Source organism: Stylophora pistillata, chromosome 14, assembly GCF_964205215.1.
Source record: "Stylophora pistillata chromosome 14, jaStyPist1.2, whole genome shotgun sequence".
Taxonomy (NCBI): domain Eukaryota; kingdom Metazoa; phylum Cnidaria; class Anthozoa; order Scleractinia; family Pocilloporidae; genus Stylophora; species Stylophora pistillata.
Window position 1 is genome coordinate 16,456,482 of NC_142532.1, and position 16,525 is coordinate 16,473,006.

The window sequence follows — 16,525 nt, forward strand, 5'->3', positions numbered from 1 at the left end:
AAATATTTGCTTAGGTAATAACCCGCTGTGGAAAAGAATTTATTCGAAGTTCAGGTTGAGTCATGATCAGTGCATTTGGTCAAGTGCTGTCTGAAAATCATGGACGTGGGTGAAGAGATGTGCAAAACATAAGATCTCGATATCTGAACTAAACCCCCCAGTCTGTGGCGGTCAGAACTGTTTATAGTGTGTGGGATTGAATCAGTATGTAGATTGGTGACCTTTGCTTATCCGTGTCATTATCACTGACCTATTCGAAGCTTTTTTTTTTATGACGAATAAGTCAATGTCTGTGGTCAGTTTTAACAACGCGAGTCGTTTTATGTCCTCATTTATCATTTTAGCCTTGTCATCAATGTCCTACATGGCATTACGCACTAAGGAACGCCAAGCGCTCACTTCAAAAATAGATAACAACGAACTATAATAAGCCAACAATAAGTCTGTCCCGATTTATGAAACCACTTGAACTTGTTACCTACACGTGCCAGGTTACTAAAGAGACATAACTTGACAAAAACATTTCTTTTCGGAGCGATTAAAATGGTTGGTTTTACGTGAAGAAATTTTCTGTTCCCTTGAAATTTTTAGGGTCTGTAAAGTAGATCAATAAGGGTTATTTATATATTGTTGCCACGCAACAAGATGTCTCGTTAATTCAATTCCTTGTTGGGTAGTCGTGAAAAGGCAAAATTCCCCGGTATAATCCCATAGAAATACAGTGAAAGAAATCAGAAATCGTATACTAATAAAATCGGATTAGGATGATTAGGATTTTGCTCTAAAAATGCTTAATCTCCCTCTTAGCTATGGAAAAATTGCAAGTGATTGGCAATCCATTTAAGTTATTCTAGTTTGCTTAGGTTTGCTTGAGTACAGAGACCATATCGTGATGTTCTCCCTAGTAAACCACTTGGAAATTTTTGCCCTCCTATGGATTTCTGTGCACGTAATCTTAGTTATATATTCATATTTTTTTAATCCATTATTTGTTTTTACTACTTATACCGCCGTATTTTCGAATTTTCTATGTAACATTCTTTATGACAAATGAAAACACGATTGATATATGCCTTACGTGATAAGCTAGTAACAATGACAGTTTGTTGCTTGCCCAGACCCGTAGACATACAGAGCATAGTCTCCCTTTGTGAATTGACTTTTAACTTTCAGTTTTGCTGAAATACTGTGGTTTGAATTTCATTCATTTCTGTCATAGTTTCACGTTTAGCCCATCTGAAGTGGATAGAAAATATTATCTTTGGACCTTATTAAAAATACGCACCTCCCTGTTTTCGGCAAGTCTCTCTCAAAAAAAAAAAATCTAAGAAATAAAAAAATAATTAAAAAATGTGTTTTGATAAGTACAAATTTTGAGCTCTTTTTAACAAAGTTAGGGTGACAGTTACCCATCTCAAGTATTTAAAGCTAAGAAGATTTGTGCCAACCGTAGGTCACCGTTTATCACCCAAAATTATGAATATACCTTTCTAAGTCCTTAGTTTTTAGTTAGCCTTCTCAGCCTTACGAATGCGGTGATTTAAATGTGATTTTCAATTATAACTTTCATATTCTACAAAAGAAAGTGTCCTGGTGGTCTCTTTTAGTATGACGTCACTCACCGTACGTCTCAACCATGGCTTGAAGCTGGAATTAACAACCCTATTTTTAAATAGACTGTCACGAAATGCAACAAGCTAACAAGACAACGATAGTTAATAACCCTAGACTTGAACAACCTTCGATGAAAGTTTCAACTTGCCAGTTTCTGGTGTAAATACAGATCAGCTGCAAAAATTGGGTTTTTTTTTTTTTTTTTTTAATGATTTCTCCAGGTTCTTATTTTATTCCTGAACAAGAAGGCAACATGAATGTGGGTGGGCCAATATCGTACAAAGCGGAAATTATCTTTGTTTTTACAGCCAAATAAGACAAGGGATTTAAAGATGTCACATTACGCGGTAAGTCCATCTAAATATTTTAATACCGTCAGTGTTACTGATATTAGTATTTTTGCGTTGCCGTCTCGCCGTCGTCACGTGTACGCTTCTTCTCTTCTTCCCCATCGATGCCATGCCTTTTCAACAGAAAGATGGTAAACTCAAGTCGCACACATAAGGTACCGTGCTTGAAGGTGCCTCAGTACTGTTATCGTGTCCTGCTTACGTAGCCTTTCTGTCACGAAAAAAAAAAAAAATGAAGAATTCTTTTGTTGGGAGACCGTAAGAGGATTAACTTCTCGCTAATTTCTCGTGTGTGTCACTGCACAAAAAATTGAAAAGAGTATTCTCGTCTGACCTGGAGAAGCCTATTTGTGTGTTTTTTTTTTTTTTTTTTTTTTTTGCTTCTGATATTTTGTTCAGGGATTGTCTATGTCAGTTATCAGTTTGCTGTGATGATTAAGAATTCCTATTCGATTGGATTTCTCCAGTTAATCATGTTGAGGTATATTGGATTTATTCTCAGGGGCTCGAATGGGGAGGGAAAACGAGAAAATCGGGTTTCGGAGAAAGGCTGTCGTCAATAATGTGTCAGATATCCTAGTTCATAATCGGCAATGTCCTTCTCACACCTTTCCTTTCTTATTCTAAAATTGCTAAAGGGCTTGTGCAGGAGACCCTGCAAATAAAAGTCAACCACACAGACTCTTACCATCGTAACTTGGCCTCGCATACTCACAGACTGTTTCAATATTATTGCTTCACTCCGCAGCCTTGGGGATTAGAATGCCTTTTTGATCCATTCTCTATTTTGCATTTCTTATAAAAATTTCGACATCGATATCCGTCAATATTAAGAAACGATAACGTGCTAAATCGTTCAATTTGTCATTAAAAAAAATCGATAGTCATTTTTGATTATCCATTTGAATAGTTCTGGCAATCTTTCAACAGTCGCCATGGTTAGACTTATAATTCGTTTATAAGGAAAGGTGGGAGTCACAAATTACCTGTCGAAGAAAATGCTAACTGTTTATCTTAAAAGTAAGAAGGCATCTGGTGTGCCATAGAAGACGGCAATAGAGTTTCTCGATTCGGTAGACTAACGTTTTATTGTTAATCGGACAGCAAACAGTTTAAGTTGTCTTCGTCTCTTGTGGGGGATAAAAGGTTGAACCGCCCATTTCTCGAGTACATCACGAAATTATCTAAAATCCCTGTTGAATGATTTTATTTACGTAATAATGAATATAGAGGTGTGAAAAGTAAAGCGAAGTACGGGAATCATGTCGGTTTAAACCTGTTTAAACTATCTTCAAGAAAACGGGATCAACACTATTATTCCCTTCAAGGTCGCTTTACGCTGCCAGCAAGACGTGACAAATGGTGAGAAATGGGAATGTTGAAAAGGCGGAAAGAAACGCGGAATAAGTAAAATTATGCATATGCGTTACAGACCAAGCGTGAGGTCAAGATGGCTGGATATTGGCCGAGTTCTTTTTCTGCGTTTTTATGGACCGAAACGAAGACGAGGTCCATAAAAACGCAGAAAAAGAACAAGATTAATATCCAGCCATCTCGAGCGAACAAGCTTGGTCAATAAAGGAGTTATTATAAAGAAAAAAGATTTCGCCTTAATAAGAATCAAGAATGACTTGTTTATCTCGAGAGCCGGAAAAGAAAGCCATTGTGTTTGCAGCACAACCCAAGAGGGTCGTTTGATTTTTTATCTGTTTTGACTGTCCTCTGCCGCTGTTTGCGACTTTGTCACCGACATTGTCCAAAAACTACAGACTTCGTAAGTCCGCTCCACGTAATTTTTCTCGCGTAGGATCAAAGCGGGCAATTCCGAGCGGGCAAGATGGGCCCATCTTGTCCGCTCGGATAGCCACCAGAACACAACTGTATCGCAAAAGATGCATTAGAAACAATGTGTGAATGAATTTAAAACAGAAACGTAGAGCCTAGTCCTCAAGAAAGCTTCCACATCACCTCATTCGTCCTAAAGGGCTTTAGATGGATAACCGTGATGATTCAACAGAGTCCATGGTTGTAACGGTTCGGCTTCGCCTCGTAAATTTTTAAAAGTTAATGGACGGCTCTGATGCCAAGAAATTAGGAATACGATCTTAAATAGCACGGCGATTTCTTGATCTTAAATAGCACGGCGATTTCTCTTTTGTATTCTGTTTAAATAAGTCAAAAGATAAATACTCAAAAAAAAGTGTCGTGAGAGCTGATTAGGAAAATAATGAACCTGCATGACCCTCGTCTGTGATCAGTGTCGAGTGTAACGATATTTTTCAATCGCAGTTGACAGTTGGCGCATGCGTATAGTATCAACCAGCAGTGATTTGCGGCAAATTGTATTGACCTCTTTGTGGCAGATCACTTCCCTGAGCTGTCAGATGGTGATTTGCCAAAATGAACGTGGTAAGCAAACTTGGTAATCAGATGATGAATTTAGCCGAAAAGTTGAGCCCAGTTTGTTCATGGGTTTCATTTAACGAGCACGTACTGATAAACAGCAAGTGATCGAGGACGGCTTAATTTATCCTTAATTCAATCTCTCGCTCGGAGTGTACGAGGTACGAGTTATAAATTACTGAGAAAAGTATACGCTTAAATTTACAAAACTTCAAGCTTATCCTGAAGTGTTGTGCACATTTACAGGATTGCATGTTTTGCTGTGTGGTGGCAAACGGGCGAAACCAACATTACGGCTACTATACGCAAACAGACTTCAAATGTGAGCTTTTGTAACTGAAAGTCCTGGTATAGAGCGTAGAAATCTCGGCGCACTACTCATGCTGAAATTTAGAAGCTAACCGGCTGTTTTTTTTTTTTCTGTTGTGGCATCGCTCAACTTTTTCTAAGCCTCTAAACGTTGATTTCACGTGCAAAGTTTTAACTGAAACTTCAAAGATACGCATTCATATCGTACTTTTGTGGCATCTCTTTTTTTTACCGAGATTCCATTGACTAGTTGTTTTACTTTTCCCATTGCTTGTTTCCTTTCTTCCATCCAAAGACGAATTCAGTTTAGCAACTCTTGGTGAACATTTTCCATCTTAGGTGATGCGGCATATGAGATGATAGCTACAATTGAGTGAACCAATCAGAACGCTAGAAATGCGATATCTGAAATTGAAAATTTGATAAGGTTGTTTAGTGTCTCGCAGATCGAATATGTTCCACATTCTTCACTTAAGCCAAATAAATGATAACCTGACCACTTACGAATCGCGATATTTTGCTCAAACTCGTCGAATGATTGCTAAACTTCGCAAAGGAAACAATCGCTTGAATCAGATGGGTTTTGCGAACGCTACATGTTATAGTCCAAAATTATCCGTATTGTATACGGTGTTACGTCATAATGAGAAGAACTAACCTTTAGAAGTGGACCTTTCCGTCATTTTGTTGTTGACAATAGTCCAATAATGGGAGAGAAAGTTATACAGTACTCTCTAGTAGATGAGATTGTGTTTAGATTTTTGTTCTGTCATAAGCTTCCATCAGATATCCTGTATCATTATATGGCCCAGGATTGTTGCCGATATAACGCGTGCTCTGATTGGCTAAGAGCGAGAGCAGAGCATTATACAGCGGTAATACCCACGGGTCGGTTATAGATTATGTAACCTAGATTGCCATGTTGACCTCACCATCGCTTGGTTAATACAGTGAGGCCTTATTTAAAGATTTTCCCGTAAGGACCTCACCTTAAAACTGAGCCTCGATTTTTCCTCATTCTACTATGCTAGCAAAACTTCTTTAACTGTAGTCTCATCATAAGAAAGTAAGCCTAGCTCTGCTTTGCCAAAGAGGTTCTTATGCTTTAGTTTTCAGCCCTGTCATTTTGTCCTTTTTTTTGTCGAACGTCAAGTTTGTACCTTGCAAGGGAATTGAAAGAATTTCAGGAACGTCTGTGATAGATGTAATTTTACATGAATGGTAATGTGAAGCGATTTGACTCTGCTGACTCTCGTTGCGTTTCTATTTTAAGGGAACGTAATAGAATCTGTGTTTCTGATTTTCCATTAACACCTAATTGGTTACTCCATGGCGTGTGGTGCATAGACAATGAAGGTTTCGTGAAATAGACAATATCCTGATTAAAATGTTTTGATAGCAGCAGGTGTCGATCGTGTCTTTTGTAGTCATTTTTCATTTTATCTCCATCAACCACAACGCATCCTGTTCCAAAAAAAATTTCTCCGGCTATAGAGATGTCCAAATACATTAGGAAACAGTACGTTGGCCCCTTTTTTTATACTCCAAGTTAATTCTCTTTTAACTCCAAGATTGTGTTAATTATACTTTAAAATTTGTAAATTATAAATCAACAAATCTATCTGATCCAAGTGCTACCCTGTGCACCATATTTTTGGTATGGCAATTCTCACTGAGCAATGCATGGAATTTAATGCCATTCGAAGGTGTTGGAAGTGGAAATTGAGCGGGAATATATGTATCATAAATGTACATCACCTCAAATCTACTCGTTAGGACTCCGTTCGATGTAAATTTTCTTTGAATTTTTTTAACTGTTACTGACAAGGTTATTCCGAGAATATGTTGAACTAGCGAAGTCATTTTGCGCCCTGAATTATGTGCCCAGATTATGTTCATTCGAGATACAAATTCAAGAATATTTTTAGCCCTGTCAGATCTTTTTTATGGCCAACATTATTTACTTAATCATACTTTTTGCAGTTGTGACAGTCAGTTCTCAAGAGTGAATGATTTGGTGTTTATGATCCATAATTAACTCTGTTGACTATCGAAACTCTGCGAATACCAGAGCTGACTTTGATGGAGCAGGTTAAAGTTTCGGTCTGGGTCAGAATAAGAGAATAGAATTACTAAGTTCTGAGATACAACTTTCATTTTAATGTGTTTAACAATTTCGTTTAGATCATTAATTTCCCCAGAAAATTGCAAGAATTGTGTCAAATCATGAAAATAGTTGTTTCGAGTTGTACACGCTCAGTAATAGATTATGCAGCCATATAGTCCGATCAAACTTATGACAAATGTACGATTTTAATTTTAATAATTTTTATTCTCAACCTTTTACACTCCATATGCGTTTCAATATGTCCAAATTGTTTTTAAAATCGTTTGGAATTATCTGTTTTTTTTGTTTTTTTTTTTGAGGTCAATCGTGGCACAAATGGAATTTCTCGTGGTAAATCTTTGTTTACTTGGATTAACTTTGTGGTAATAGCCCGCTAACTTTTATATTCTGGTACCTTTTATTTTCCTAAGTTTTTTGATTGTGAATTTTTTTCTTATTCCGCTTCATTCACTCAGGCTCTTTCGCAGAGGATGACCCAAAATTTCTAAACAACTAAAGAATAATAATAAAATAACGAATAAAGGATAATTATCACACGTGCCCATCTGAAAGCGTCGAAATCTCTTTACATTCCAAAGGAAAGTGGTCGGTTTCCTCTCTTGTTATCCTCATTCATCCACAATTTCATTAACCCTCTGGAAACTCAGTGAACCTCATTTATCATATTCGTTATAACCGGGCCGCTCAAAGGAGCGTAGAAAATTCCTCTTAATAATAACTAACATCAAAATTAGCGAAAGTCCATGTACATAGTAAAACCACGACCTTTTAGATAAAAAACAACACCAAAACATGCATTTGTTTGCCAAGTTATAAACACGTGCCGGGAAGAATTTGATACTAACACGAACTACACCATTACTAAAAACTTATATAATTCGATTCGGACTTCACGAGTATAACGAGATAAACGCATGAAGAATTAATTTTGCTCAATCCTTTTTACGTGTATTTGAAACAGGCTTATGGCAGTTTAAAATGTCGAAGTCTGTGGATATTGAAAAAAGATAATCTTACATGTGTCATAATCTATGTTTCCATCTGTTATTTTTCTTATTCCTCAGGCACCCTTTCTTTTGGCTTTTCCAATAACACCCTTCTTTCACGTTTGCTACTGCCATTTTGTGTTTATGTAAAGCAGCTTTCTCTGTTTCACACCGCAAAATTGACTTCAAGTGACGCAAGGGTTTGTAAATGGCTGTTGCAAATCGATCAATCCGTTCCGCTCTATTACTGAGTGAAAGAATTAATTTATTGATTCTGTGAGGATTACTGTTGAATTAAAGCGAAAACTCGTTTATGTTTGATTCTAAGTTTGTTTATTCTGGCTAGTTTTTCCTCCCAGCGTTGGTCGATGATGATGGTAAGCTTCCGAAGACTGAAAGGTAGACAGAAAAAAAACGCAATTAATTGGCCGTGTTTGTCTGTTCGAGTAAAAAGCACATGTGTCAAAGAACTAGGATTTTATTTTCATCACATTTCAATAACTGTCTGACCGTAAAGGACACTTTTTTGGCACATTTTGTAAGTTTTGATCGACCGTTAACCGGATTGAAATAGTTTCCACTTCTTTAAACCCTAAGCTACAAAACAAACTACGAGAATTATTCCAAATACTAATTGTGCATAAAAGCTTATTTTCTCTCTGGGTGCGAAAATTTCACTTGAATCAGATTATGTAAAAGCAATGAAAATTTAGCGACCATAAGCGTCGCAAATGGCATGTTGTCTTTCCCACCGAGAGCGCATAACTTCGAATTCCATTAGGCTTTACTTTCGTTGTGTTGGATGACACTGAATCGCAATGTTGGAATTTATGATGCGCCAACGGAGAAGTTTTGTTGGTAAAACGAGCTTCTCAGCTTATCAGAAGTCTCCTTGGCGGTATGATCCATAGACATATATCCCTTGCCATCCTTTTAATGTTGTTGACATGAAAAAAAAAATGTTTGCACGCAGCTTTAAACCATTTCTCTTTAGAAAGTTAAACTTTTGCGGCGGATTGCATCATACCCTGCTGCAGTTGTAGGTTTTTGTTTTGTTTTCTAAACGTGTCAAACAGGGTTCTTAACGTCAGATCTAGAAGTGAGCACCGTGTAAGTTATTTCCGCTCACAGGAGCTTAGAAATAAATAAAAGTCCCACTCAATTTCTGCGTGAAATTACAATGAGGGAATTTTCGCCTCTGCCCGAATTCAGACATTGTTTTGAATTGAAGGAACTAGGTAACAATATGTTGCGGCGTGTAAAAATACCATTTTATCCACTCTTTGACTGCTATGGGTGACTAAGACAGAATTTCTCCTTACAATATCAATTCAATATCAAGCAGACAAGTGATGAGAATAAAGAGAAATATCAACAAGGGGAACACTAGTTGATTCAATACCACTGAATTGTTTCCCGAGGTAAAATCATAAGAAGTGTATGACGGGCAGAAAGGAAAATTGCTAAAGAGATATTGGGAATGAAATGGTTAAAGAAAGGACAAAATGCTATCGAAATATCAACAAGGGGGATATTAGTTGATCCAATACCAAATTTTTCCGAGATAAAATCACAAGAGATGTTAGACAGACAGTAGGGAGTATTACTAGAGAGATCTTGGGAGTGAAATGGTTCTAGAGATGACAAAATGCTCGTTTAACGAGAAAGAAAAATACATAAACACTCCCTTGCTGCTTATACCACTGTATTTTGCATCTTTTACCATAAGCATCCACCTGCGACTCTCTATCCAGCGCCCAACTACCTCTTATAACTAGCAGCTCGAAGGCAGCGTAGCGCCTTTCCCATTCTCATACACTGTATTTCTTTTTATTTCCTCTTCATTCTTAACGCCTGGAACAACCTTCATCGATCTTAGACAATTGTTATTACTGTCTTTTCTCCGAGTCTTAATTTGTCCATGGATATGTCACTGTTGTCTCCGATGTTCACGTAGGCAAAATATAGCGAGTCCAGTGATAGGAATACTGTTCTATAGACGCCAAGGAGGAACACTGTACTTGACATATGACTCGTCTCCAGGGCTCCCTCGACATCTCCAATAGCTTGCGCGCCAACGTGTGTCACTGCATTTGCCAGAATAAACGAAGCCGCATTGAAGAGTAAGAGATGAACGTACGAACTGCGTTTAAGGAAGTGCCCCGCTTCTGTGAGCTCATTGTTAAGTAGAAGGACGGCTACGTTCAGCACAAAAATGCCTGGGAAGAAAAAATTATCCACGAACTCGTATTTCTCTCCTTTAGCTCCTGCTCTTTTTTTCGTTGGTGACGTGGGAGGATTTAGTGTGAAAACAAGAGAACACCTCCCAACTGGTGAGTATGTCTGCTTTCTTCAATTTAACAAGTAGTAAACACCACAGCGTACACTATTGAGTTATGGATGCACGCGGGAGGTTGCTAAGCACGATAGAAGCGTAAGAGTCGCGCGAGTAGGCCTAAGTAGATTGTGCTCGGCAACTTTTGAGAAATTTTGAGCATTTTCAGCAACTTTTTGTATTGCGAGCAACGGTCAGCAACCTAGAGCAACTTTTGCCTTCCTTGGCAACTTTTGAGTCAACAAATAGTTAAAAACTGACCAAACCATCAAAAAGGTCTTTATCAAAAGGTTTTTTTTTCCCATTAAAACTGGTCAAAACTAAGGATGTCGTACGTTCTTACAATAATTTATAAAATAACACGTGCGCCCAAACTGGACAGCAGCTATCTGCTAACGGGCGCTTACATCCAGCGGTTATTCGTTCCAACCATAGAGCTTCACGCGCGTGCGAGGCATCACAATTAGAAGCTGAAATGTCTGACGAGGAAAATGAAAATAATAAAGATATTGACCCTATTAAGGTTACCATAGCTGCTGGGGAAACTCTTCATAGTGCTGCAAGAGCTTCAATTTCTAGAAAGCGCAAAATTCACGTCAAGGAAGGCAAATACAAACAACGAGAAGCGGTAGCTCGACCTCGTCCTCAGGGAAAGGAAACGCATCATGCGCTTAGGATCGTGAGAAAGACTATCTAAAACGTCATAAGAAAATACCTTCTGTTATTAGTTATGTTGAGATTATATTGATTGCAACAAATGGTGTTAAATTATATATACAACTTCATGTTTTGAGTAGTAATGTAGAACAAAATGACTCTCAAAACTAAGCAACTTTTTTAAATTTGGGTGGCAACTTTTAAATTTTTGGGCAACTTTAGAGCAACTTTTGGGTGTATTGTCGAGCAACTTTTGCTGGATTTACTAGCACAATCTATTCATGCCTACGCGCGAGGTGATGGCCTAAAGCGATTCAAGCTTCTTGAGTGCTTAGCAAACCTCTCAAGTGCATACATAACTCAATAGTATACACTGTGGCATTTACCATTTGTTTTATAACATAACACTGATACATGCCCTTGTCGCATTTATGCCCACTGTACGAGAGCTCAGCGGACTTTGAAGTTTCGAAACGAGGCAATCGGGTCACACAGGTAAAACTTTCAAGTAAAATCGAAGCAAACGGCTACGTTTGGAGGTATTTTTATTCATGTTCTTAAGGATACAGCGTGTTCTCGTCATGGTTAGACATTGTATTGCGTACGGGTGCAACAATCTATTCAGTGAATCAGCAACTGACGAGATCCACAAGATTAGGATCAAAACCGCGGTCTTGCCAAACACGTTCAACTATCAAACTAGAGGCGAACAAAACGCACATAAAAAGCCTCTCAAATAAAGAACTTACAAACTACCAGATTAATTTACTGGCAAAAGGGCTTAAATTCATTCCAACACCCGCTACAAAATAAAAACAGATCAGACAACAACTATTGTGTGACTTTGATCAGTTCGCAAGGAGAATGCGTCTGATTTACACATTTCGAGGGGAGGACAAAAAAACCCATCCCTGCCATGTCAAATCTACATGGATACCACCAATAAAAAAATCCGTAGCCTTTGAAAGCTATTTAGAAGAGGTTAAAAGTGACCTTTCAGAAATAGAAATTACAGAGTCAAAAGATAATTTGCTTCCGGCCGAACGCAAGGCGCTGAGGGCCTTGAAACGTGACTCTGAGTTAAACCTCAAAAAGGCCGACAAAGGAACAACAACCGTAGTCATGAACAAACGTGACAAAATTTTGCCGTTCCATTACGAAATGACAGCCATTCTTTCAATCTTCCTTTCGTGATGCCAGGACAATTACCACTAAGAATTTTAACCTTTTCCTCGGCAGAAAAAAACGCCTATTCCAGAGTTATATGGTCAGACATGGAGTGTTTTTGGTGTTTCTCGAGAAACGTTGACCCGATAGCCTCGTCCTGAAACTGTAACTCCGCGGACCCTTTGCATTGCAGACACAAATGCGATAAGGACCAGAAAAAACAAGCGCGCGCGGAAAACCAGTCTTTGCATTTGCTCAAGTCAGCAGCGTACACCCATGGGCAAATGGTGGACGCTGAATTGACCAATCAGAGCGCGTGCTTTACTTTGGTTATGTTGTAATGTACGTTGTACAATGCATCGAATATGTAAGGAGAAATTAAGTAAGGGTTACTTAATAAAGAAACCCCTCGCATTCGTCCGCGAAAAGACGGACAACAACTTTCTTTTTTTTTTATTTACTTTTCAAAATCTTGTTCTTAAAGCCCACGTGAAATGATCAATGCAGTCGCCCTTTGGAGATGTGGCAGCCTTCTTTATTTCACTTTGACTACGCTTTTATAAGTAGTTCAAGGTGCTGAAAGCCGACAAACGAGTAAATTTGATTTGCATCTCATCTCCCGTATTGGCGGTCCCGGGTACAACTCACTTCAGTAAAGGATTTTTGTTAGAAGCCCAATGACAAAATTTATTTTCTATATATTGAAACTCCGACCGAAAACCGGAATAATTTTTCCCCTTAATTGAAATAGCTTGAATGTTTGTTTTTCCATTGTCTTGTTAAGACATAGCAAAAAAGGACTTTGTCCTCCAAAACAGAAACTACATGTAACGTCTTTGGGTCTCGAAGTCGAAAACGAAACTTCCTTATGTAGATATTAAAAATAGATTAACCAGACAATGGTTTGAGCTTTAACTTAAAAGTAGAGAGTAGGTAAATATATGACGTCGTTACCTGTCTGCAGCAGAACTTGAGGTTGTTCACAGAGGCAAGAGGTAATAAACCACAGGTCTTTCTCGCCAGAAAGTCGAGAAAAAGATCCAAAAACAACCGCGCACCAATCACTCAAGGCTAAAATCAGCAGAACGGCGGGCTTCAGCCTTTTACACTCGCGACGAAGGCAAAACGTGCTTGTTAGCGACGCATTTAAAATAAACACAGCTGCATCTGAGTCACATGTCATAAACATGCTGAATGAAAGAAAAAAATATATCTGAATCAAGAAGATGCTTCTGAGATGGAACGTCTCGCCACGTGCAAACTGCACCGTGCAAGCAGCTGGTGTTAGTAATATCCTCGCTGGGCTTTTTTTGAGATGTGATCCGGTTCTTTAGCTTCTTCTCGACGAACTACGGCCAATCAATCTGAATAAATGCCGAAGTTTTCTATAACCACGGGCAATATCGAGCGATGAAATAAAATACCGCTTCTTTGCTTTGATTTCAATGCAATGAGCTCCAGACTCTCTGAGGGCAGAAAGTAAATACACATAATCGGAGAGCACAGAAAGGTAAATATTCTATAGAACACTAGACGACTTGAATATTTTGAAGGAGGCTTTTGTCTCCATGGAATTTTCACTGAATATTGTTCATCACCGATAAAGAAATGAAGTGGAAAGGTCGTACTGTTTGAGAATTTCCGGTGCGATTTGAGATCATTCAAGGGGTTTCCGTTGAAAATAATTTTATATTGATACACTAGATTTTACGAATTTTTACCAGCGTTAAAACTGTTCCTACTCTTCAGACCTTTTCTGTTTGTATTTATAACATAAACAAAGTAAAGCGCGCGCTCTGATTGGTCAATAGTGTACGGTGTGGTGTTTACCATTTGTTAAGTAGGATAAAATTGAGTATTCCCAGTGAATTGAAATTTTAACGTGTTTCTTAACGGCAGGCCTTAAAGTTAGTATATATTGAAAATTCATAGAAATTCAGACTTTTTCCCCCTTATTACTATTATTTGCTTAGTTGGGAAGTACTTGACCGACTTGGCGATCTCAAACTGATAGAAGCTTCCAAAAGACGAATACTTGAACTTAATGTCCCTTAATGAAATTATGAGCGTAGGACGACCAAAAAGTCTGAGTTAGTTGCGAGTATTCGAACCACAGACGCAATGGAGTTTACTGTTAGACTTCTTGCCGATGGAAACAATTGACAAACAGCTCCAAGTCCACGTCATCGCAAGCGTAAAAATAATTTTAATATTATGCCCGTTTCGGGATAATATTGGTCAAGAGAAGCGAGTCTCTCTGCGAACTGCTGAGCCCGCGAGATCAAACAAAACAGCACCACTAACCTGAGTTCCTTACTCTTTTGGTATTGAAATTACTTCATTTCTTGCCCACGAAATGGCTAATCTAGACGAGAGGGTAAAAAAAAATTAAATAAACAAAAGCAATCCTATAGAGCACACAAAAAACGACAGTAACAAACAATCAGAACAAAGGAAATGAATAAGTATTTTTTAGACGATCATTATTTTTTGTTAGAAACTGCTTTTACGATTTTCAGATCATTTTCTCCCAAAGACGGCTGCGTCATTACATAAGAGAGTAATTAGGACAATAAATACAAAACCAAGCCAAACCATACTAAACAAAACCAAACAAAGGAAAACCAATCAGTGCTAATTACGATTCTTTGTTAGAAGTCACATCTAATATTCTTTTCGTTGATAAAACAGTACAGTCATTTTAGCCCAAGCCGCTAGGCGAGGGTTAAAAATGACTCAGAGAAGAGCCCAAAACATATTTATGCCCAATAATATAAACTGCATTTTACTATTGTTATCATTTATGAGAAAAAAAAATTAAAAACAAAACAGCCTGAACATTCACGTGAGCGTGCGAAAAGGCTAAACTACTGTTTAACCCGCCAAGATTTCCATTTTAGTTCGCAAGATGCGCCACAATGCCCAACAAAGTGATCATATTAGGGACCTTAAGCAGTCAGGACGGCAACGCTAAGGAAGACGTTGATTAAAAAATGAGTTTCTTCTTTTAATTAGAATTTGGAAAATGGTCGCATGTGTTTACCGTCTCCTATGGCGCCACACCTCAACCTCAACAAAACGCATAAAAGGAGCGTTGAGTTCCAAATGGAAATTAAAATAACTTGCCGTCGCGGTTTTGGTTTCGTAGATGACGCAAATTTTGGTGATTTCACGTTGTTGTTTTGCAGAGGACGGCTAAGAAATGTACAAAGTTTTAAAACGCAAATGCTGAGCTATTGTTCTGCCAATTAGATCTATTGTTTTTCCACGTCCTCATTGCCGTCGCCGTCGTGGTTTGCTTAAAGTCCCTAATATTATTAATAATATTAATAATATTAATAATATTAATAATATTATTGCAGTCGGGACGGCAACGCCAAGGAAGACGTCAATTAAAAAATAAATTTCTACTTTTTTAGTTAGCATTTCGAAAATGGCGGAATGTGTTTACCGGTTCTTACTGCGCCACACATCAACTTCCGCATAACTTATATACTTATAACTGCATTTTACTATTGTTGTCATTTTTGAGAAAAAAAAATTAAAAACAAAACAGCCTGAACATTCACGCGAGCGTGCGAAAAGGCTAAACTATTGTTTAACACTCCATTTTAGTTCGCAAGATACGCCACAATGCCTAACCAGGGTTAACTCTGGGCTAACAAAGTGATCATATTATTGCAGTCGGGATTTTGAAAATGCCGGAATTTGTTTTCCGGTTCTTACTGCGCCACACATCAACCTCAGCATAACTTATATGAGTAGCGTTGAGTTAAGTGGAAATTAAAGGAATTTGCCGTCGCGGTTTCAGTTCGCAGACGACGCAAATTTTGGTGGTTTCGCGCTGTTGTTTTGCAGAGGACGTCTTAGAAATGCACAAAGGTTTAAAACGCACCTCCTGAGCTATTGTTCTGCCCATTAGATCTATTCTTTTCACCACGTCCTCGTTGCCGTCGCCGTCGTGATTTGCTTAAGGTCCCTAAAAAAAACACAAGAAGTAACTGACCTGGTAAATGTAAATGTGGCGACAAAATTTTCAATTAATGGTACATGCATCTGGTGACTTAGTATGGTTACCGTAAAGTCACTTTCACAGTTGTAGTTTCTTGGCACTTGCTCCGGCTGGAAAACATTTCTCGCTCTATTTTTTTGAAAAGAAGACCCTTCCAGAAATCTTGTTCGAGTGGTATTGCCTTAAACCGATCACAGTCTTCTTGGCAAGTGTTCTTGTCCAATCGCATGCAGCAACACGGTCATGTTCAGCAAGTCGTCTGCCTTTGGACATTGTCATATTTTCCCAGCTATTCTACGAGAAAAACAAGAACTTGGTAAAGTAAATGAGCTTTAATTTGTTAATTAAAAGTAACGCGCTTTAATTCGTTCCTACGTTCTACTCAAAAGATTATTCAACTATCTTGATGTTCAGTTTGACGGCAATTGAATTGCTTATTAAGTAAAATGTACTTTTTAGGGGCTTTACAGGGTGCCGAGATACGGGACGCTAGTGATCAGTTTGGTACAATGAATATATGAAAGTTCATATATTTTGAACTGCGGTATTAGATAGGTATGATGC

At 38.1% G+C, this 16,525-nt stretch overlaps 1 protein-coding gene across 2 annotated transcripts; it reads right to left on the reverse strand.

The window, feature by feature from the left end:
• Positions 1–7,073: 7,073 nt before the first annotated feature.
• On the reverse strand, positions 7,074–14,705 carry LOC111332128 (uncharacterized). Of its 2 annotated transcripts, XM_088745542.1 has the most exons (3): positions 14,254–14,705; positions 12,904–13,139; positions 7,074–10,009 (listed from the first exon to the last, which is right to left on the reverse strand). In XM_088745542.1, the coding sequence occupies exons 2-3, from the start codon at positions 13,136–13,138 to the stop codon at positions 9,666–9,668; spliced, it is 579 nt and encodes a 192-aa protein (XP_088601668.1). In that variant the 5' UTR covers position 13,139; positions 14,254–14,705; the 3' UTR covers positions 7,074–9,665. The 2 variants fall into 2 exon arrangements, with proteins under 2 accessions (XP_088601668.1, XP_022793146.2); XM_022937411.2 differs by lacking the exon at positions 14,254–14,705 and having other exon boundaries at positions 12,904–13,468.
• Positions 14,706–16,525: the final 1,820 nt, after the last annotated feature.